This window comes from Lolium perenne, chromosome 3 (assembly GCF_019359855.2).
Source record: "Lolium perenne isolate Kyuss_39 chromosome 3, Kyuss_2.0, whole genome shotgun sequence".
Lineage (NCBI taxonomy): Eukaryota > Viridiplantae > Streptophyta > Magnoliopsida > Poales > Poaceae > Lolium > Lolium perenne.
In genome coordinates, this window is record NC_067246.2 from 305,274,494 (window position 1) to 305,298,730 (window position 24,237).

The following is a 24,237-nucleotide window of genomic DNA, read 5'->3' on the forward strand; positions in this document are numbered from 1 at the left end:
GATGAGCCAGGGGCAGATTCGGGAGTAGGCTTGGCTTGTGCTTCATCTACCAGCGTCGTCAGAAGTTGATTGGCACAAGTTACTGCCGATCGCTTGTAAGGCTCAAGGTCGACTAAATGATTGTCATCATCGACAGGCAATGCCTTGGACAACTCCTCCAATTCTGACCCCATCCCATGGCCCATGAGTAATTGGAAAGTAAGAACCGCCCCAAATAAACGGCTACGGCGTTTCAATACCTCCACAGGCTCGGAAGGGTCAACGAGGAAAGAAGCCGCCATCTCGTCGAGAGTCTTGTCCTGCTTCATCTTCGGAAAGATCATCGAGTATAACCTCGACAGCGCTCCTTTGGCCTTTTTCAAAAGACCAAGGACTTGGACATTAGACTCGGCAGCAAGTGACAAGGCGTCGGCTGTAGAGTCCTCCCGAAGCTGATGACGTTGAGTGACGGTTAAGTCGGCAGCATCTGAAAGGAAGACAGATCAGTAATCAATAATAGAAACACCAAGACAGAAAACGGTGAACTATGGATTTTACCTAGTAAATCCTTGATGGACTCGCGAAGGACGCCTTCCTTTTTGTCGACTGCAGCCGCCGCCGCACGCCTGGCATCTTGTTCATCCTTCAGCCGCTGCTTCAGCTTCTTCACCTCTTCCTTCAGCAAGACGTTCTCATTCTTGGCATCGGTGGCAAACCTGTTGGCTTCAAGCACCTGATCAGCCGAAGATCTGATAGTCTTCCGAAGCTGGGAGTTTTCGGCCTCTAGTCGGGTGAACTCTTCGGCGAATTCCGCCACAGCATCGACTGTGGCATAAATTGGCTGCAGCAAAGTAAGATTATGAGGATTCAGTCGATAAAAAAAAACTCGGCAAAGTGAAGCAGGTTGAATACTTACATGGTCGCGACCAGCCGATGAAGTAGGAACGTCGCCAGGAGGAATAATTGTCGACACTAGAACCTTCTCTACAACCGTTCGCGAGGGAGGCGTCGATTTCGCGGGAGAAGGATTAGATTCCTTAGCCGATGCAGCTCTCTCAGAGACAAATTTGGCCCTCTTCGCAAGAGGGACTTCATCATCATCATCATCAGAGCTACTTAAATACAGTGCACAGTTAGCATGCAAGATGATACAAAGTAAATCAAGAAAGGAGTATAAGACACTTACAGGTCAAGGTCATCTTCGCCTGCAAAGAAGCTTGTTGAACTCTTCTTGACGGGAGGAGGAGTGGCAGCTTCATCGGCATCATTATCTCCTCCGCTAGGACTTTATTCAGCCGTGGTGATAAATTCATCGTGTACCTGCTTCCGACGCCTACTCCTGATGAAGGCATCATCTTCGGTAGCCTCTTCCCCTTGGACATCGCTGTCCTCAAGGGCGCGCTGGGCATCCTCGGTTCCATCAGAATCTTCATCGTCATCCTCTAGTACCACACCGCTTTCGGGTGTAGGAGGATAGCATCGGGCAGCAGCGAGCGCCTGCCGAGGAAAAAGAAATTTGTGAGACACGGCAGGAGAAGGAGTAACAACAGCAAAAAAGCAAACAAAGGATTACCTCGGTTGGGGGATGATCAGAATCATAAGGAGAACGAGCCGATGTCAGGACGATGTTGTCCTTCATACTAAGGCACGTTAAGCGGCGGACTCCGTCTCGGAGGTCTTCAGCCGAAAGATCGGCAGAGCTAACTCTGGACTCATCATCCTTGCCCGTGTAAAGCCACAACTGATGGGGGAGAGACATTAACGGTTGCACTCGACGTTGTAGGAACACTGAGACAACCTCAGTGCCGCACATTGTCAAGCCTCCCGTGTTCTTCAGGATGACGATTTGGTCAAACAGCCTGTCGGCTGTCAATCTCTCTTCGGGAGAAAGGGTATTTTGCCAAGATTTCTTCGGCTTAGCTATCAGTTTATCTTCGAAGGGAGGAAGGTTTGAGCGTCGCCCAGGCACCAAAGGGTCTCGCAGGTAAAACCACTTGTTGCGCCAGCCTTGGACGGACTCCTTCATTGGATAATCAAGGTAGTCAACCTCCTTCCTAACAACAAAGCCAACGCCACCGACGACGGGGGGGGGGGGGTGGGGGCGTTGCTGTCATTGTGGCGCTTCACGTAGAAGATTTTCCTCCAGAGACCCCAGTGAGGGTCAATGCCGAGGAAGGCTTCGCAGACAGTAATGAAGATAGAAAGGTGGAGGATGGAGTTTGGGGTCAGCTGCCAGAGCTGGATCCCGTAGAAGAAAAGAAGAGAGCGAAGGAACTCGTGCGCCGGAAGAGAAAGGCCACAGAACAAAAAGGCAGTGAACATGACGATTAAGCCCTTCGGGGGCTTTGGGCGAGAAACCGCACCTGGAAGACGAATATCATCCTCGGATGCGGAGATGAATCCAAGGGCTCGCAGCTTGTTGATGTCGCGGTTGGAAATGGCGGAGGCACTCCAATCGCGGCTAACTTTGGCCGCGTCCGAAGCACTGGCACCCTTCTTTTTACCCATGGCGCCTGAAGCTTCTGAGGGAAGGATGCAGGAAGAAGGAAAGGATGGGCGAAGAAGATGAGCAGTAGGAAGCGTAAAAAAGTAAAAACGAGGAAGCCCTCTATTTATACCGTGAGAATTAGCGTGAGATCGTGGCCATAACTCCATAGGCGTCGTGGGAGGTGGAACGAATCTGGCTGTACACGTGGCGCTTGGAAAGGGAATGGAACCGGCGGCCCATTATTCCCACGTCGCGCGAAAATCGAGGAAATGCCTCGGTCGCTGCGCGTGCACTGGTCAAAACCTAAAAACTGCCCGCGCAGAACTAGGGTGGGCCCGCTAGGTCAAGTCTTGTCAATCGAGCCACGACGGCGATACATCATCAGTGACATCATGGGTGCTGCCGAAAGCACTCGAAGAAATGAAAAGCTATCGGATGGTCAATTTGAGTCATCTGCACTTAGACTCGGGGGCTACTCCCATCGGGAGCGCTGAACGCGCACCCGACGGAATGAGGACTCGAAGGAAAAACTTGACTCGAGTCTGCACCCGGACGCGAGCGCCCGTGCCCAGACTCGGGGGCTACTCCCATCGGGAGCGCTGGACGCGCACCCGACAGAACTTTTTTCAAAATTCCAGGATCATGCCCGAAGACTTGATTCTGTGTAGGGTAACGTTGTTTTGCCATCGGCAGTTAACCAACAAAAGTTGGGCACGTTATTCATTATCCCTTGCATAAAGAAAATATATTGGATGACTTACGAAGACTTGCAGGAAAAACTTCGACAGAAGATGTTCGAGTGGTACAACTTGAGGCTACGCACGGATTGCAAGCATCCGTACCTAGACTCGGGGGCTACTCCCATCGGGAGCGCTGACGCGCACCCGATAGAAGAGAGTAATACAGGCAGAAGAAAAGCAAGAATGATCAAAGAGAAGGACGTCGGAAGAAGACATGCTTCAGTCTCTACCCGAACTATGTTCGGCTAGACACTCGGGGGCTACTGACGTGGGCATTACCCTTCGGGTAACCGATGTTGCCTTACCCTATGCGGTCCAGCTGGAGGCCCATGAAGGTACCCGATGGCAAGATGGGCCACTAGGACGGTGCGGCGGAAGCTTACTTGAAGTACAAGACACGGAAGAAGCCAAACAAGGAAAGTTTAGAGATAGATCTACTGTAAACCTACTCGTACTCGATTAGACCTCTCGAGACCTGGCCACCTATATAAAGGCCAGGAGAGGGGCTGTCGAGGGACACAATCAATCTTAGCGATCTTAGCCAGCAGAAGCTTAGAGCTAGGTTACCCTAGCAATTAACCATCTCGACGAGATCACAGCCGAACTATTCGGCACCCCATTGTAACCTGTTATCATCATAATCAAGAATAGACAGGCAGGACGTAAGGGTTTTACCTCATCGAGGGCCCCGAACCTGGGTAAATCGCTCTCCCCGCTTGTATGTGTACCGATGTCTCGTGTCAGCTTGCAGGATTCCATCAACCCTAAGCCCCTATCGGAGGGCATTGCCGAGGAGCCCCCTCGACAACGACCTTGCAGCCTCCAATCCCCACAGACGGCGCCAATTGACAATGGATTAACTTGTCAATGCCTACGGATTGTAGAGTTAGGGTTTCATAAGAAGTAGAGGGCAAGTAGATCTCGAAGGTTCAGCCAAAAAGGTGCTCGACTCAAGATTACGGTGGTTTCGATGGAAAAAGATTCAATCCTTTGTTTCTCTCTCGGCTCCCCTTTATATAGGAGGTGGAGGCGAGGCTTTTCGTGTCGTTACAATCTACTCGAGGCGCATTGGGTCTTTCCTATGTTGATACAAATTCCTAATACAACTCTATTTTCCTTATACGGAGAACTCTGGGCTTCTGGGCCTCCAAAACTTCAGGTACATGGGCTCCACGTCCTCTTTATACGACCAAGGTACTTTATTCGGCATATGCCCATTAGGCATACCTATGTCATCGAGCGAGTAATATTTTTTTATTCTCTACCATGCAAAATTATAGATGTTTCGGTTTATTTTTTATAAAAGGAATATATTATTATTAAGATGATACCAATTACACTCAGCCTCCTAGACATCAAGGATGCACTTAGCCAAAAAAAATTAAAGAAAACGAAAAAAGAAAAAAAAGACCCCTATGGAGTAATCACATACTCGCAGCAACGAGAAGAACTAGTGGTGATGACATCAAGACCCCGGAAAGGCTCTCCAAAACCACGCCTCCAAAAAATTACCAGTGCACAAACATTGTCGTCGTCCGGTCTAACCAATATGGCAGATCATGGGTTTTCACCCTGGAGAAGATCCAGTCTCCACACGATGCCTCCAACAAGAAAACAACTAGAAAGCCGTCATTGCCGGGTAGAAGCAACAAAGATCAGACCACGGATTTTCTCCTCGGAGACCGAAGCCGCCAAGAATGAAGTCAGCGTTGCCATCCCTCTCTGAGAACACTGATGTGAAACACTGATCATTCAACACGCAAACTTCTCCTGATCCGGTGCAAGTACACTCTAAATCTTCACTGACTCCCAACTCAAGCCGAGCATGCGAGATTGATCTTCGAGAATTTATCCGATCTTGTACAAACACCCGCCATGATCGCTCCATCAACACCTTGGAAAATTGCAGCAAGAAAGGTGCCAAGGTGGATCCAAGGTGCAGGTGGGTTGCCACAAACTAAAGGAACACAAACTTTCACATCGGCATTGATGATGGTGGCACAACAGACTTCCATGGCGAAATCAGAGGAGGTGGAATAGCCCAATGCTCCGGTCACCACATGAGCCAATCTGGCGCCTGCAAATCACAAGTTAGCCCAGAACGCGTGTGATACGTCGTTGTCTCCTTCGCTGACCTTCTCAACCTTGCCATCGTGACGCTGCCACCAAACTCATCGGCCTGGCGAGATCCCAATTCAATAGATCGAGATGTAGGGCCACCCAAGCCAGCGACACTGGCGAATAGCGTCCATGGGCTCTGTAGAGGTGTTCGGTAGCGCAACATGGAGCGCACCACACGAGGCCAAGCCAGCCATAGGCGGAGGGAGATCAGTACATGAGTGTACAAATGTACACCCATTGTTTTTTACAAAAGCTTGTACACATGTGCATAGTTCACATGTAGAGCAATAAAATCAAGTAAATAAGCAGAAATATGAGTAAAACGATGACTATGTACACCCATTATTCACATGCTAACTCCGCCCCTTAGCCGGGGCGCTGGATCGGAATCCACCGAGGACAACAACCATAGAAGATCAAAGGGAAAAATCAACAGCGGTGAATGAAACTGCTAGGGACAAAGAAAGGAAAAGCTAAAAAGGAGGCACACCACCGCCGCCGGTAGGGTGAATTGCGCGACAGCACAATAGTTTGTTCAGTGGGTAGACAACCATTAAGCTTGAGTACCAGGTTCAACTTGGGTCTCAAGTATAAATAGGAATCTAAATTCGTGTTCGTGAATATTTGACCTCAGGTTTTGGTTTGTACATCGACTTCCCCAACCAGTTGAGTATGCTCACTTCCCTATGTAATCATTTCTTCCTTTGTTTCTTTCATTAGTATTACATTGTGTCTATCTATCAATTCTATAGCAAAATGAACATGTGGTGTTCTCCTCTACGCACAATGTTAATCCACATCAAAGAAAACTCTGATGGTTGGATCTCCAATTTACCGTGAGGATTTATCTGGAAATCATGGTCATATGACCACATAATCAACTTTACAGGATCTCCATCCAGACTCTTGGTGTGGAATGTGGACCCCTAAAGCAAAATGGAGTGTGGTATGTAGGATTTGAACCCATGGAAATTTTCAATTGGTAGCCGTTTTATTCAGAGTATCATCTCCCATAGGAGACAGTCTCACGGGAAACTTTCAGTGTAAATTTTATAGAAAAAATATCACTTGCTTAGATCTCATAGGAAATTCCTTCATAATAAGCAAATAGAATTCTTCTTCCCATAAGATTAAAGTAAACATTGCATCCCAATCTTATAGGTTTCCTATTCCTATAGTTTTTCTATCCTATGAATCAAAAGAGTCCATAGTTGATCAATATATTCCTACCAACTCTTTCATAGTGATTGGGATGGAACCTAGGTTCCATCTGGTTTTGTTGAGTTTAAATTTCCGTGAATATTGGTTAGAACTACTTGTAACATTTTTGTAATGTGTATGACACGAGTCATATAAACGGATATTAGGGTTTACTTTTTTCCTTTCTTCATATGTTTTCAAGTAAATTCTCGTGAGAATAATCATGCTTTTCTTGTATTGATATTTTCTAATGATATCACCATTCTTCCTTGTGCAAGCATATGACTCGTTACTAATGATCGAGCATCCACATCCATAAACATCGTACGCCAAACCTCTCTATCTTCTATTTGATGTCCATTATTGTGCCAACATGTAATGGATGATCGTACGATTGAGTTTAAATCCAATTACAAAACACCCATCTAGTTCACCTTTTGTAAGGTGACCATACTACGGAACAAAAGGTTGCACACTTTTGACCAAAGCCTTTTTTCTCTCTTGAATTTATATTAACCCAAACAAATTACTCCACAAATTTTGAACTAAAATCATTGTGTTTCTCAATTTTAAGTTTTTCTTTCAATTTCCCCATTTACTACTCAACCAATGCTTGCATGAGTACCTACTTAGCTCATCAGTTGTCGCCAGAATATATAATAGAATATACTGTATTTAGGGCTTGTTTGGCTTCCATGATTTGTAGCTAGCATCAAGATATGCATTCGTGATTTAAAAAATTAAGTTCGCTGGCTGCCACGAAATTGGTCACATAATTCATTTGAGAATTCCATGGTTTACATCCTATGCCTAACCTTAATCCTTTATGTACCCTATCATTTTGTGGATTTATCAAATAAAATGATACCATCAATATCATTCATTCCATCTCTACCAAATGAAATGATAAAATGATGGGTGCCAAATGGGCTCTAGATATTGTTGATGGCTATATGATTACTTCCCAACACATAAAACCTAAATTCCATGATATCATAACTTCAATTTTCAATCACTTGGAAAAAAGTACTAGGATGCACAACCATTTTGTAGGCTAATAAATAAAGTCAATTCCTGCAAAAAAAAATTAAAATACCATCCCTTATATTTTCTGGAACTCTCTGTATAGGTTTAATTGCTCCGGTAAATCCTGTATTCAAGTCAAGTCACCATAACATGTGGCTGATGATCGAACTAAAGCGCTTTCGATCTACTTGCCCACAATGTCTGGTAAACTTCCTTTCACCGCTCATACCTTTCTCTCCTCTTCTCCTCGCCTACAGAGCTCCAACGGCGCCGCTGCTCCTCGCACCCGCGGGGACGCCACCGCCGTACCCGATCTACCTCGTCGGCACCGCCGCCCGCGATTTCGGGCGTTGGTCTTCGAGGTACGAGCCCCCTTCCGTCACCCAGGGATCACTGAGGTCCACGGATTCCGGGCGCGCCCCATCTGGATCCGTCCCCTGAATCGTAGGGGCTCCCGGAGGATCGGATGCGGCCATGAGTTTGCCGGGGAAGAAGGCCCCGGCCGGGGCCGGCGGGATCCGGCGGTGGCTCTCCACCGTCGTGCTGTCCGCGCTGGCGCTGCTGCTGGCCCTGGTGGTGATCTCGCTCTCGTTGGGATCGCCCCTGCCCGGGGCATCGATACACGAGTACCTCACCGTCAGACCCAGTGACCCGAAGGGGTACGATGCAGCCATCGATGGGAACAATGATTCTACCATTGCTGTTCCATTATCAGAGAAAGAGTTGCAGGGTGGCCAGGAACCCTTGGCCGCGCGCAGTGACCAGAGTGGGGGTACCCTGAATTCGAGCGAAGCCTCTCTGAATGCACGAGAGTCCGACGACACAGCATCGGATCCAGCTGCGGTCGGTAACAAGATACTGGATCCAGTCGTTTTAGATGATGCCACGCCGAAAATCGAAGAGGGGACCATCCCTGGCGCACCAGATTCATCCAGTGATTCCCAAAGGCCTGATCAAGGTGAGCTTTCAGCTAATTACCTTTTTAAATTTCTGCACAACATCTTACAGTACAGTAAATGAAATGCTGTTTTGTGACTGCACTACACTGATTTATTCATGATAAGGGCATGGCGCGGATACGGCGGGTTGACCGGTGTTATTTGTGCAGGTACCTGCGATCTGTACCGCGGGGAGTGGGTTCTTGATTCGTCCGGGCCGTTGTACACGAACAACTCTTGCCCTATTATTACGCAGATGCAGAACTGCCAGGGAAATGGGCGGCCGGACAAGGACTACGAGGCTTGGAGATGGAAACCTGAGCAGTGCGTCCTCCCACGCTTTGATGGAAGCAAGTTCTTGGAGTTGATGAGAGGCAAGACGCTTGCCTTTGTTGGGGACTCGGTTGCTCGAAATCAGATGGAGTCCCTCCTTTGCATTCTGTGGCAGGTGAGATACTTCTCTCATACTATCAATGATTTATGTTCTCACTGTAATTAGCCTACCCGGAGGTAGCTTGCCAGTTACTGTTTGTGACCAACTTTAGTGACATGAATTATTTTTCCTGAAAACTGATTAAGTTATCTACAAGATCTAAGACCTTTTGATGATTGATTTAGCATTGAGTTTTATTTTTTGAACTTAGGCTTATTAAATAATGGAACAACGTTTTGCATACAAACCTGATTGATCAAATCCTCCACGCAGGGAGGGTTTGAATCAATCACCACATGCCAACACGACATGCTATTTCCTACCTGGCCAGAGTATGAGCCACACGGTTCCCTTCTCTGTTGACTTTATAAACAACACAACCTGGAAAAGAGGACAGTGGAACCTTTTATGTGTTCCACAGTCCTGGCACAAGCAGATTTGTTGGCACCCGAAGCATTTAGCTGGGCAATCAGAGATGCACAATCATTTTCTAAGCAGAGTGGCCTAGCATATACTTACAGCTATTTCCGCCGACTGACAGTGATCTATCACCCCAAGCAGACATGATCACTTTGCCTTCACTATTTCTGAGAATGCCTCCCCACGCACCCTTTTTTTCCTTCTTCCCAAAAGCTAGCAGCGAAATTCAACTTTGCCCACCCTGAATTAGGCATCCAGGTGCCTTCCCCAATCATTTGCTCAGGTTTATCTCTCTGTTGATGATCAACCAAGGAAATTTGAGTTATTGTGAAATAAATAATTTGATTAAATCGTGATACCAGCTCATGTGAGAAGCTTATCAAAGCATCAGAACAGCTGCTGATGGGCAGAAGAGGGGCAAAATAATTTCCTGCGGTGAAAGTGTAAAAGCAAAACTAGTTGTTTCTCATCGTATGCCTGACAGGCATCTTTTGCAACTTCACTATACTGATTGGTGTTTCTCATCACATCTCTTACATAATCTAGTCAGAGGATGTTTTTGAGATATTATTGCTCGAAACTGTGTACTTTGTCAAGTTATAAGGCCCCTCACATTTTGGGAAATCTTCCACTTGCAAAGTATATCTCTAATATTAAACCATATTATTAGTTTTTGATGCTTTGTTGCTTTGTCATTATGTATGACTTCTTATGTAACAGAAACACATCTGAATTGGCTTTCTTCGATGTACTGGCTTAAGGTTTAGATCGACCTTATCAACTCTGTGATCCCATATTGAATGTATCTGTAGCTTATTTCCTAGAGCAACATATTATTTGATTTTTTATGTTGATAGCAATTTTTTCTTCCCCTTTTGACAGGTAGAAACCCCAGTAAATCGTGGCAGCCGCAAGTGGAACAGGTGGATCTTCAGGTCAACATCAACAACTATCATCCGCATCTGGTCTTCTTGGTTAGTACACAGATCAAGTGAAGCTGTGGGGATTGCTCCTAAGGGTCTTGATAAGGTTTTCCTGGATATAGCAGATGAGACGTTCATGGAACATATCCCAACTTTTGATGTACTTGTCCTTTCATCTGGACATTGGTTCGCCAAACGATCAGCCTATATCCTGAATGGCAATGTTGTCGGAGGGCAGCTCTGGTGGCCTCGTCAAGCTGGAGAAATGCAGATCAACAACATTGATGCCTTTGGAATCTCAGTCGAGACTTGCCTGACTGCTTTGGCGACTAACCCAAATTTCACAGGTATAGCTGTTCTGCGCACATTCTCGCCAGATCATTACGAAGGTGGGGCATGGAACACTGGTGGATCATGCACCGGGAAGGTTAAGCCCTTGGATGAGGTGGTGAGGAATGGGTTCACAGATACAATGTATGGAAAACAAGTCGCGAGCTTCAGAAAGGCAGTGCAGAATTCTGGGAAACATAGCTCCAAATTGAAATTGATGGACATAACTGAACCCTTTGCCTTGAGAGCTGACGGTCATCCTGGCCCGTACAGAAGTCCTGACCCAAACAAGAAGACTCAGAGAGGGCCAGATGGAAAACCTCCACCTCAGGATTGTCTACATTGGTGCATGCCAGGACCTGTCGATACATGGAACGAGATGTTGTTTGAGACTATACGAAGAGAATTTGAGGGAGATAGCAGCTGAAGAAAAATGTTTGCTCATAACTTGGTACTACGCGGTACGTTCTGTGACTCTGCTAAACATCAGTGTACATGAGATCGCTTGCGATGTTGTTGTTTTACCACAAATAGGAAGGAATACAGTCTTAGATGCAAAAAAAAAAAAAAAAACAGATTAGGAGTGCTTGACAACACTTGAGATAGGACTGGGAGGTTAAGAGGAGATTCTTTTTGGTTGGTTGGGATGGTGGGAGGGTGTTGGGCATGAGATTTAGCTCTTCGAGTCCAAAACTCCCAATCCCTTGCAAGAGGTATGGAAAAGGGTGGAGATAGTGGCCATATTTTTTGCCTGGCACCTTGTCGTACAAAACAATTTGTCGCCAAATTTTGTAGAACTGAATACCCTATGGCTCAAACTGGTGTTACGAGCTCTGACTGAGTATTTGCAAGTTGCTAGGAGGGAAATGCAATTTCTCTTTTGCCCAAATAATGTTCTTCTCTTGCCACCATTGTATTATGATTATATGCAAATATTGATTGTAGAAAGCACACATGTATTTGCTCTTGCTTAGATGTGTCCAGTACTATGATATTGTTCTGTTGTTGAAGAAACGGTATAACAAACACACACTGGTCCTACTTCCTTCGGAATCATTTTAGTACTTAGCTTGGAGAGGTTGCTGTTGGTTGCTGGATTTTGAACTCTGAAGCCGTGTAATATACATGCCACTTGTTTACTGCTGGCAACAAGCTGGTGCATCTAGGATTTTCTAAAACCGTTGTATACATATTGCAAGGGAAGGATATAATATCAAAGCTTGAATTACCCTCTGTAAGACAAATGTCTAACGGAAATGGCCTAATATCAAGACCTGATACAAATGCCTTCTTACTCTTTTTTGTGCGAAGAAAAAAACTTGCTGGTTACTTGCAATTATGCAGTATGATCTGCAACACTGCTAAACATTGGTGCATATGAGATTGCTTGTGATGTTATACCATGAGTAGGAATGACTGCAGCTTTAAACGCATATACAAAAACAAATACATATTAGGAGTGTATGACAACTGAGATGGGGAATGGAGATTAAGAAGATCATTATTCTTTTTTGGTTGGTTGGGAGGGGAGGCTGCTTGAGCAATGGTGGAAAAAAGGTGAGTAATTCATATGTGTCTGGAGATATTGGCACACAAAACAATTTATCGCTGAATTTTGTGGAACTGAATACCCTATGGCTCAAGATGTTAAGAGCTCTGCCTGAGTATTTGCAAGTTGCTGGGATGGAATTGCAATTTCTGTTCTGTGCCAAATATTGTTATTTTCTTGCCACCATTTTGATGTGATTATATTCAGATATTCATTGTAGAAAGTGCACATATGATGTTGTGCTTTCTTAGATATGTCTAGAGTATTATGAAGTTGCTCCGTTGTTGAAAATGGTATAACAAACGCACACACTAGTCCAACTTTCTCCGGCAGCATTTTATTACAACTTGTTTAGCTTGGTAGAGGTTGCTTTTTTGTTGATTATATCAGATATTGATTGTAGAAAGTGCACATATAATGTTGGTCTTGTTTAGATTTGTCTGTTGTTGACAAACAGACAACAATCACACATTAGTTCAACAAACACACATAGGGTGACTCAGAGATGCCCCCAATACCTGTTGGTTTCTGTTTTTTTTTTGGGTATAAGGGCATTGTTGGGTTTGTAAGTGTTGAGTGGTGGCTTCGGGTTTTGTGATGTATGTCTTTGGCAGATCTTTGTTGAAAGCATTGCTTTGATGTAGAGAGTGGGGCTTCGGCCCCCTTTCAAAAAAAAAAAAAAAGTTCAACTTCTTCGGGCAGCATTTTATTAGTACTTATTAGCTTGGTAGAGGTTGCTTTTGGTTAGTGAAAATTTGAACGCTGAAGCCTTGTATGTGCATGTCACTCGTTTACTGCTACCAACAAGTCAAGCTGGTACATCTAGGCGTTTCTGAAACCTTTATATGCTGTGAAAGACAAACGACCGATGAAAATGGCCTACCTCAAGATTTGGCACACGCTTTCTTCTGCCCGGCGATTTTCTTGTGGGAGCCTTTATCTTTTTAATGTGTAATAATTTGATCAACAAGTGCAAGCATGATGTAGCCAGTAATTCAATACTCCAATGAAGTGTAAAATACCAAGCACCAAATAGGCTCCTCAACTGTTACCTCTTAACAACCCCTGAGAATGAACGGAGGGTCAAATGGTTAGCTCGAGTTAGTGGCTGCCTCGGAAAATCTCATTGGACGTGGGTTTGTGACTTATTTAGCATCTTCTATAAAAATATGCACCGAGTGCTAGTGTCCATGGGTCTCGTTTTTTTTTCTCCTAACAACTCCATGATTGTATCGTCTTGACATGAAAGATCTTGGCTATCTTTCCGTTCACCATGAAAAAGAGAGTTAATGGAAAGAAATTACAGGGCTCCAAACAAATTATATTCCCATCAAGACCCCAGGAGACTAAACAATGTTCCCGTGACTTGTGACCCTTCTTAGTCACTAACGTCAATTTGTTCCTGGGAGGAAGATAATATAGTTTATCTCGGTGGTCATCTGAGCGTCTTGATCTCATCTGTTAGGTTTCTATATATGCTTGGAATATGCCACTTGGCCCTTGCCTCCATGCCATCTCTTCCTCAAAGATCTCTCCAAAAGATAAACTATCATATCACATAAGATTGGTACGATATGAAACCACCTGTCATCGTGGCATTACTTCTCTTTCAGTTTTCTTTTTGCACTGAAACGCGTTGTTATCTTTTAGGGTTAGTTTATGCCCTAGCACAGAACCACCGGATCATGTCTGCTCTTCTTTTCGGCAACCATGGGAACAACGTGTCAATAGTCTACAAGCTTATTATGCATTCAGCTTACCTAGCTACTGCTAGTACAAATCAGGGTGGCTGCTCTTATCAGAATTTCATGCCGAAACTACTGCTTGGTATGAGATCAACATGTGCCACTAGTATATGCTCGTTCTTGCCAAACGACAGCAAACGGGATGTATGGTCAGAATCGTCACCGCAAACAAACACGTGCCTCACACAAAGGCCAAAGTAGAATGCAAATCCCATGGATATATATTACAGCAGTCAAATAGTAGCAGTATATTATTCCGCGGAACAAAAAAATCTGTAAGCAAATCCCTGGTCCAAATTCTGAAGAGTTCCAACAACAATAAATAAAATAAAGAAAAAAGACAAGTTCAACACGGGCTAAACCCATGGATATATATTACAGTAGTATGTGATCGAAGCCCTCCAAATCCTGTAGTCGTATAACGACCACCCGTGTAGATTGTCGCCAGGCAGAGATTTCATCTGCATTTTGACCGGGCATTTTTCATCTCTGGCCAGCCAGCATGCTGTCACCATTTTGTCACGTCAAGGCTGCGCTATCACCATGCCTATAATTGAACACGTGCCATGTGTCCATGTCGTTGTGTGTTCCAGGCCTGTCCAAACGCGTGATACGTGCTCTCCAAACACACGATTGGCAGATATCTCAGTGGTGGGTTTGTGGACGAGCCTAACTTGCGTTCCTTCACGCCCAAGACGAACAAATCTGTGGGCACGCTCCTCTACCAGCCAATGGATCGCATCCTACCTCTGTTTTTTGAACAGTCCAGAAGGGCCTGGAACCTGCATTCAATGGCCTGTGCAAACTTTTACAAGAAAGACCTCAAAGAAAAACAAAATTACATCGCAGTTCAGATATTTTGCACTAAGCACCCTAAAGGTTCTCGCAGAAACACGAGTCCGAGGTCGCCGCCGATGAAAATGGGCTCGCGTTCACGGCCATCCACACCTCCGCCGGGGATACAACAACTTGGGGAGGTTTGGACTTGCTCGGTTGCACCGAAAGCCATCGAAGATCGTCCGATGGAGGACAAAGAAATTCGAGCTAGCCCTAACTCGAGTGCAGCAGGACCACACTTGGCCGATGATAGCAGCGGGGAGCCTGCACCATTCTTTGGAGGCTACTGCAGAGATTGCAGATTCCACCGCCTTGCACCACCACCTCCACCTCGCATGGGTCGTACTCGTACCCCTATCATCCTCCTCCTCCCGCCACCACGACCGACCACAAGGATCAGGAGCACACATATACCACCGCTGAAGAAGAAATCGCCAAGAACCGACACCGTAGCCATCTTTGACCTCTAGATCTAGAGGCTGCACTTCGAGCTTATTGGAAAGTGACATTGCAACTCCGGCTCCGACCACCGAAGCTCCATGGATAGGAGAAGCACCACCGCGGGCTAGCTGACGCAGCTCGGGTGCACCATTGACTAAGACCCCCTCGACATAAAGCTAGCTCCACTAGGGGAACGACTGGTAGACCTAGACTATTGTATGTACAAAGGGCTCGGCCTCCCCTCTACCAGTCACTCCGGCCAGCGAGGCCACAGAAGGAGGGAAGCAGGCAGACGAGTGGCCATTCTCAAGGCAAGGAGAGCCAGAGAGGAGGCGAGGGTGGGGGGGGGGGGGGGGGATGAAAAAGCCCACTGCCTCGACCTCATCATACCTGAATCTATCTTTCACAAAAATGCGAGAAAAATATCATCGCGTAGAGCAGACATTTGGCATCCCCGGGAGCAATGAACACCACGGCTACACACATCTGGCTTGACCCAGCTGGTCGATATGGGTGAGATTGAGATATGGTCATCTCTCTACGGCTGGCTATAGTGCTAAGTATCATATAGTTGTATCATGCATATGATACTTATATATGATACTATCTTTATAGTGAGTAATATCATGGAGTAGTATCATAGTTGTGCTATATTTATTGCTATTTAGAATCTCAATAAAAATTGATGTACATGATTTGTTTGGTATTAACTTTTCTCGTGATATGCGCTATGATACGGTATCCACCTACGATACTCTAATCTCATCTCTCCTCCTTAATTAGCTGCCACATTAGCATTTTTGTGGGATCAATGTGCATGATACTAGCTAAGATACTACCACTACGGCTAGCCTACACACATCTGGCTTGACCCAAAACCATAATTAATCATTTATGCAATCAATCTGGCTAAAACTGGAGGTTAACAATCGGCAGTCGAGATGTCACTGGTTGAGCGGAGAACCAGAGCCTACTACACGTGGCCACTTCACCGACGGGCAGGAGGACCATTGGAAAGCGATCACACGACGATCGGTTCATTCATCGCAGATTAGATTAGCATACATACATGGTCCATGAAAACCTCTCACACCGATCAGAGACGAGTAGATTGGAGCCTCGTCAGCTCGACGATTCCGCTGCTCTGGTTTCAGTGATCGACGACGGATTGAACAGTGAGGCGCCGGGCCCCGCGCATGGCGCATGTGTGAAGAAGCTGGAGCTAGACGACGAGCCCTCGAGTGGACAGGCCTCGTCGCTAGCCCCCATTACTCGCTAGTACGTTATCCATCTAACCCTGGACCATCCTGACAATTATTTCCTCCATCCCAATCACCTTTTCCTTATCCTGCCCTCCAGTGTCCAGTCCCTGCTACTACCAGCAGCATCGCTTATCGCTATTGTTTTTTTTTTTCTCAAATGGCGGATGAGACACATCGAAAAGATGCACACATCGTTTTTTATTAATTTATTTAACAAATAACGGTTAAAGATCACACATCAAAAAATTTGAAGCCTACAAGCAATACCAACAAACCAAACAATGAATGAAGATCATGTCAACAGAGCATTATGTTTGGAACAAAATGAAATCCCTCCATCAGCTAGCACCGTGATCACCGCCATCTAGATGAAACGAGAGAGCTCATCCGTTTTACGAGACTATTAGGGAGCACCTCGAGCACACACTACAGATGTCGTCACCGCCATCGAACTAATCTTCATTGTTAAGATCCGCATAAACTTCGCCGATACTGCTGATGACGCCTCCTCCCTATAAGCGTGCCCCAACATACGTCCTCCATCGAGACTCTGCGGTGGCACGCGACCGAGAACCGCTATTGTCGACGCGGTAAGAACCACGTTGCTCCGCCTCTGAGCCCCTCCGGCTAGCATCTATTCCAAAAACGATGTCCCTAAAGAGAGAACGGTGCCATGCGTCGCTATCGTTCAATCCGGGAGAACCAGATCTAGAATATCCCTCGGAGTAACTTGGACAAGGAGACGAAGGTTGCAACAACGATGCCGTAAACAAGGTAGCAACGAGCAGGAGCTACTATTGTTCGCCATGACCAAGTAAGGCTCCTGTTTCAGGGTAGCCACGTCGCCCCAAACCCGCAACCGGCTAGATCGCCACCAACTGAAGTTCGGTGCCGCCACCATCAAGCTGTTGCGCCATGAAGCCTGACCATGCCATGGCCTCCTAGCTCGTTAACATCGGTACTACCATTGTGGCCACCGATATGCGCCGAGATTGCCTCCCCGAGATCCGCAACATCGCGCCGAAACCCACCGTCCATGAAGAAGGCATGCCACTGTTTTCCCGTTGTGTGGGTTTTTCCCAGTGGCAGCTAGGAAGAAAATGGCGAGGGTGGCAGCTAGGGTTAGGGGGTGGGGGTTGAAGAAGAAGTGCTTTAAGGTATATGTCAATGCAAGTTCCTCCTTAATCTTATTATTAAGCCTGATATGTAATGAGAGGGTGCGTAGAATATTTCGTGAACGCTACTCCATGCTAACACGGCGGCCATGTGCTTATGAAGATCCTACTGCTGCAATGCCATGACAAGATATCATACGGGTGATCACACTGCAAATTCTATCTCGCGTGATTCGTGTAAGATAACATATATAATCTCGCTTGCTTGCTTGATTGCATTGTATATTAGGATCTCGTCGCCGACAACCACCGCCGATTAAAGTAGTGCCATCATTCGACCCATGCTCATCCGGCTACACCTGCCCGCCGCGTACACCATTTCTCCATTTCCTTTTGGTGATCTCTCGTTCTTTCTGCGGTTCACTTTTTGCGCCTTTATTTTATTTTCAAGTGAAGATCAATCAATAGTTTAATGACTCCGTGCTTGCAAGAACAGTTTGCTCTTTTCATAATCTCGGCCAAAAAATTATGTACAAAAAAAAAAACGAATTGGAGACCAGCTCGAGCTGATCCAGCTTCTCTCTACATTAATTAATTAATTAATGATGGTCATCACCGGCCGGGACGCGGGCAGCGGCGCGCCGAGGGGCTGCTACTTGATCCTGGCGGCCGGCGCGGCGGTTGGCGACGGGAAGAAGCCGACCGCGCGGCACTTGATGTCCATCCCGGTGGCGCCGGGCGTCGGCATTGCCCCGGAGGCCTGCGAGGAGGCGGACGACGGCGAGCGCTTGTAGGGCCCGAGCCACTTGGCGAGCATGTAGCGGGTCTTGCGCCACGGCGGCACGTGCAGGCCGTGCGCGCGGAGGGAGCGGCGAGCGGCGTCGGAGGCCAGCCGCACGGCGCGGCCCACGGCATCCTCCCGCGCGACCACCGCCGTGGCGGGCACGGCCGCCACGACCACCGCGTACTCCGCCGTCGCGCGCGCCACCTCCAGCCCGGCCCGGAAGTCCGCGTCCACAATGTACCTGGCGGTTTTCTTCGTGCCCTTTGCGGCCGGCACGACCACGTCGAGGTACTCGTACGTCCCGGCCGTGAGGCCGCCGGAGGCCTCCCAGCGCGACCTGCACACGCCGGCGTCGTACCCGGCGGCGCGCAGCCGCCGCATCACCGCGCGCCGGAACGCGGCCCCGTGCGCCCGCAGCGGCGCCTCCGCGTCGAGCGCGGCCGCCACGGCGGCCGCCAGCCTGATCCGGAACGGGTCGTCGGCGGCCGGCGGGTCGAGCAGCTCCCGCACGGACGCGGCCGTCTCCGCTCCGTCGTCCTCGTCGTCGTCCGAGTCGCGTCCCTTGGGCGCCGGCCCGGCGCCATCCTCCCCGGCGCCGCCGGCGGGGTCCGTCTCGAGGAAGGCCTGCACGAGGTCGGAGAGGCATGCGGATGCGTCGTGGTCGCTGCCGCTGCTGGTGCAGCCCCCGTCCCCGCGGAGGCGCGCGCGCACGGCGTCGTCGAGGCGGATGTACACGGCCATGGTCGTGGTCGTCTTCGTCGCCGGCGAGCTTGCTTAACTCGCGCTCGGCTTTTGTGCGTGCGTTTGTGGTTGAAGGTTGTGCGATGCGGTGCCCGGAAGAGGTTGACGCTTCCGGACCCTGGTTTTATAGGACGGTTGGCGAGGGCGCTCCCAAGGGTTTATTCCGCGGATTAACCCTTTGCGTGATTGCGTTTGTAGGTGACGCCCTTTACTAATTTTTTTTCTGCACCCCGGATGTGAGGATTTAGGCTGGAATATGCTCCAATGGTACGAGCTTTGGGGCCAGGTTAGGTGGCCAAAATAGTCACCTCGGAACCTAATTTAATCGGTAATGGATTGATTAGTTCCACGTTTGCGAGTTGATTGACCGATGGCTGACAAATGTTAACCAGAAAGAAAAGTTGATTGGCTTCGTTTATCTTCCAGAAAAGTTCCATCCATGGTTCGACACGGTTGCCGCTGTTACAGTGTTTCAAAGATTGTGAAATGTAAACTCGTGCGATCGTGCAAATGGAACGTCCACATCAGCGTCGAAAACGTGGTATAGCTAACGTATTCTTTTTTCTGGTGTCAATCTTTTTTACGGGATGACATCGGAAAATTCGGTTGCCGCGAAATCTCATGATTTTTTGTTCATATTAATAAAAATGTAAATTCATAACATTTGTGCAGGTGGTCCGGCCAGGCACGACGAGGGCTCCGGCGACATCTACACGGGGCAAGCTGATATGGATCTGTTTCGAGCTGGCCACGAGGCAAGGCAGGGCTGGGCATCGGGATCCCAGGGCGGCGCTCGAGCTGCGGACGGAGCCCTGGTGGCGGCGACGCGACTAGGCCCTGGCTTCGGGTTGTGCCTCTGCCTGTCGATGATCTGCTCTGTGTCTGGCGGCCTGGCGCTCTCTTTTTTGCTTTTTGTCAGTTTCTCTCCTCCCCGGGTGTCTGCTTTTATTTTGATAATTTGCTTTTAGAGGGAGCGGCGCGAAGCTTTGTTCTATGTTGCAATTAGATGATATTCTGGTTCCTGGTAAAATCAGAGGCGGGAAATATCATGAAAGCCGTATTGAGGAAATAGCAATAGAGGTTTGAGTCTCAATGCTATTGAGGGACTTGCTTGGTGTTGTAGGTTTCACACCAGCAATGTGCAAGTGAGGGCGGCAGCAAGGGTGAAGTTTGGAGTATTACCTTTCGGTGTAAAATTTCAAGATCTAGCCTTAATTGGTGTACCTGATAATGGCCTTTATTGAAGGCATTATTTTGAGAGCAGGGATTATCTCCATGGTGAAACCTAAGAAACGTTGTGCGGGCGACGGCAGTTTTATGCATTGTTCACATCTTGGAGGTATCGTTTTTGTAGAGTATGGAGTTCAGGTGTTGTCTTGGTGATGGATGTGTTGTTGTTGGTAGAGCTGGAATACCATAGCAAGACTTTTAAATTGCTTAGTTTTTTATTTATTGTTGTGTGTATCCGTATTGTTATTAAGGTATGACGATGTTGCAGATGCTGGATGTTACCACAAGCTACTGGTATTACGCCAAGGGTATGATGCTGGTATGATGACGTGTATATCCATGATATTTCTACTACTAGTGATGCTGGTTAGGGTTGTAGTAATTTTGTGTGTGGGTGACAGCAGCAGGCCAGCAACCCAGCTGTTGTAGAAAGCGTTTACTAGATGTTGGTGACCCTCCTTGACCGTGAACGGTTCAGGGATTGAGCATATTCGGCGGTCGATTGGGTAGCGCGATTAGGCGGAGCGTCTTCTGGTGGAAACTTTCCGGAAAGAAAGTACAGGTGGCATGGTGGCTTAGCAGACAGGCAGGATATACCCTCTCGCGGCCGGGGCCGGGTCCGGGGCCATGCAGCGGCGCGCGTCGCGGGAAATGGAATTGGACGGGATATGCCGCGGCATCTGGCGAGGGGTGTCTATCCTCATCCTGTCCGCCGCTCCGCTCTGCCGGTCACCGGGTCCGGCGAGGGGCCGACAGGTGAGCACGTGCGGCTGCGTGCCAGGCTCGAGGCGACGGCTTTGGCCCTTGGCGGTGGCGTGGGGACGTGCCTGCGTTGCGTGCGCCGCCGCGGGGCGTCGCTGTGGATGGTCGCGGCTGCGTTTACTTGCCCTGGGACGACGGCTACGAGAGGGACTACTTGCCCTTTGGCCATCACGGTCACCCATCTCCTCCTCTCATAGCTGGACATCAATCCGTAAACTACATACATGTGCACCTGTTCTAATGGATAAACATATCTAGCCACCCGCGCGCGAATGTGTGGAGTACTGCACTACCTAGCTAGATCCGGCGCGCGCACCGACTGGATGCGTTTAACTATTCCTGACTCGAGAGCACACGTCCGACTCGGCCGCTCCTCCTTGCTTTTCAAACGACGGCGCTCGGGTCAAGCTTGGAGGACACGACGAGGATCCAGTCCCACACGCGCGCTCCCTCGCTCACCCCAAGAGCTCCTCTCCTCCATCGGCAAACCTGGCAAAGCGGCCGTAGCTTCGAACAAGAACAATGCACATTTTCATCTCCAATTCTATATGTGGGTCTCTTTGGTTAACTGCATGCTTGAGATGCTCGGCTAAAACAAGACCCCTTAAGGCCTTAAACCCTAACCTGCAACGCATTTGCGGACAGTTTTAAGGGTTTGGACATTGTTTTGGGTCTCGCAAAATATATGTCGGGTCCTATTTCTAGCCCGCATCCACCGCTACATATCAGGGTCAGAGCGGCCGATGTGGGTCGATACCCTTTCCCCCATCCGCCGTTTCACCTGCCGCTCTACTGCATTCACCACCTCCATTTTAGGGCGCATTTTGTACATAAATGCCGCACTTTTGTATGTATGTAATGATCAAAAGTCAAACATAACACGATTTTGCCATATGTGGTATGCGCGAGCAAATTTCGATCTGCAAAACATGATTCTTCCGGCCTGCATCCGCTCTTTTGCAGGTTACACTTTGAGGGGCTCTAAACCCATGCTCAACCTGGTCTTCGATCCTTCACCCACCGTGGCTAGGTTTGAGCCTCGGCTTTTTCTTCCGTGTGACCTACTCCCTCGGTGCGTGAATAAGTGTACTTTTTTTTTTCAAAAGTCTAACATTTTTCAAACTTAACCAAAGTTTTACAAAAAATAGAAACATATGTGACATAAAATCACTATATTATCATGTCAAGATGAATCTAGTAATATTAATTTAGTGCTATAAATGCTTCTATTTTTTATAGGTGTTAGTCTAAGATAATAATGTTTTGCATAATACATGTTTAAACATACACTTATTTGTGGGTGGAGGGAGTATATATGAGCTTGAATGTTTAGTGTTTGTGTACACATGACGTGGGGTCTTCATGGCAATGCCAATTGTTTCTGGATTTGGGTTTTAGGGAAGAACGTGCGCTGGCGAGTTCGTCCGCTAAAAAGAAAAAAAGGAGGCACGATTTTCCTAGGTTCAGACCCCCGGAGGGTAAAAACCTACTTCATTCGTATATGTTCTTGATTGATTGATGATGATGATGATGGTTACAAGGTCACCGTGATGGATATGGTGTTGTCTCGGTGTTGTCTCTCTAGTTATCTCCATCTGTATCAAAAATCCTCCTACCAGCAATCCCTCCCAACCCATATAAAGGAGGCTAGTTCTCAGGTATCGTGTAAAGGTCGGTTACAAGTTGGATGCGAACTCTAAGGTTTTCTATCTTGGGTATGTCCTTGTTCCACATGCCAGAAATATGGGCCTTGAGTTCCTGATGATTCCCATATTGTCTTGAGCTTCTTGATCTTTAGCAGGTCGTCAGGTGAGCCTCTGGTTACTCCACACCAGGTATGTTAATGTAGGGCACCTAAAGGGCCATGCCCATGTCAACATCCATCTTTTTTGCTCGACTTGTGCATAAATGTGTGGTGTTTAATTTATTGTATCCTTATAAGTGTGATTTGATCGGAGAGCACCATGCCTAAGGAGATACATTTCGGGGGCATGACAAGTGTGGGATAACAATGACGGATCCAATTATGCTAACTTCCTCTGGTCCATATCAAGTTTGTGGAGGATTTCAATAACCGCGCACGAGAGCCTACAAGTGCTAACAACAATGGAGGTGCAGCCAAATCTCTTTTGGGGAACTAATGCAGAAAAATGGTAATTTCTGTTTAGGTACCTAGTGGTACCGATGCATTACAAGATATTAGCTAATAGTGATTAGAAAGACTTGGAGGAAAAGGTTGGGAAGAAGGCTGTTTTTTTGAAAGGGGATTTAATTTCGATTGATACTAGATCGATTCTAGTTTAAACTTGTGTGTGTAATGTTACAAGTTTTATGATGTCTTTTTTACGGTTCCTAAGGGAGTAGTTAATTGATATGACTTCTTTAGAGCTAGATTACTTTGGCAGAAAAATACAAGGAGTTCGTCGTTGGACTGATGTGTGTCAACCCAAAGATCTGGGAGGTTTAGGGGCTACGAGTATTATTGTTAAAAATATTAGTTTACTTTGTAAATGGATTTGGAAGCTGGAAAATGAAGATGGGTTATGGCAGAAGGTAATCAGAACAAACTAGTTGAAAAAAAGACTTTCACTCAATATGCGCGGCTGCGGCGTCCCTTGCGGTCGCTGCGTTTTAGAGCAAGTTCAATAGTATAACTAGCTGCTGGTTATAAGCCAAGTGTCATATCATCTATAGCTAACTTAGAGCCAACATATACAATAGTGAGCTATAAAAATTTAGTATTTTATCAATGTATGGCCCATATTTCACTCTCACAAAGTGCTAAGGAGCACGTGCTAGAGCTGGCTCTTGCATAAGGCTGGTCATAGTGGTAAGTATCATGTAGTACTATCATGCATATGATACTTGTGTATGATACTATCTCTATAGTGGTTAGTATCATAGTCATGCTATATTTATTGCTTTTTAGAATCTCAATGCAAATTTGTGCACAATATTTGTTTGGCATTAACTTTTCTTGTGACATGCGCTATGATACAGTATCTACATATGCTACTCCCTCTCTCACAGTTTATAAGGCGCGCGCGTACCCCTAGGTCGCAAATTTGATCAAGTTAGCATTAGTTATATGTTATAAAAATTATATCATTAGAAAGTTTAGATGTTCTACTTTCTAATGATATAATTTTTACATTATATAATTTAAAATATAT

The 24,237-nt window shown here is 47.0% G+C and overlaps 2 protein-coding genes across 2 annotated transcripts; one reads left to right on the top strand and one right to left on the bottom strand.

The window, feature by feature from the left end:
- Positions 1-7,791: 7,791 nt before the first annotated feature.
- On the top strand, positions 7,792-11,673 carry LOC127345325 (protein YLS7). Its single transcript, XM_051371788.2, has 3 exons — positions 7,792-8,512; positions 8,663-8,940; positions 10,228-11,673. Exons 1-3 carry the CDS (start codon positions 8,029-8,031, stop codon positions 11,023-11,025), a joined length of 1,560 nt encoding a protein of 519 aa, XP_051227748.1. The 5' UTR covers positions 7,792-8,028; the 3' UTR covers positions 11,026-11,673.
- A 6,358-nt stretch (positions 11,674-18,031) lies between these two features.
- Positions 18,032-19,182, bottom strand: LOC127345326 (uncharacterized). Its single transcript, XM_051371789.2, has one exon. It carries the CDS (start codon positions 19,070-19,072, stop codon positions 18,200-18,202), a length of 873 nt encoding a protein of 290 aa, XP_051227749.1. The 5' UTR covers positions 19,073-19,182; the 3' UTR covers positions 18,032-18,199.
- Positions 19,183-24,237: the final 5,055 nt, after the last annotated feature.

Coding starts and splice junctions, on each gene's coding strand:
- LOC127345325 (XM_051371788.2), top strand. CDS start 8,029: ATGAGTTTGCCGGGGAAGAAGGCCCCGGCCGGGGCCGGCGGGATCCGG. Junction 8,513..8,662: donor TTCCCAAAGGCCTGATCAAG/GTGAGCTTTCAG, acceptor TTATTTGTGCAG/GTACCTGCGATCTGTACCGC. Junction 8,941..10,227: donor TCCTTTGCATTCTGTGGCAG/GTGAGATACTTC, acceptor CCCTTTTGACAG/GTAGAAACCCCAGTAAATCG.
- LOC127345326 (XM_051371789.2), bottom strand. CDS start 19,072: ATGGCCGTGTACATCCGCCTCGACGACGCCGTGCGCGCGCGCCTCCGC.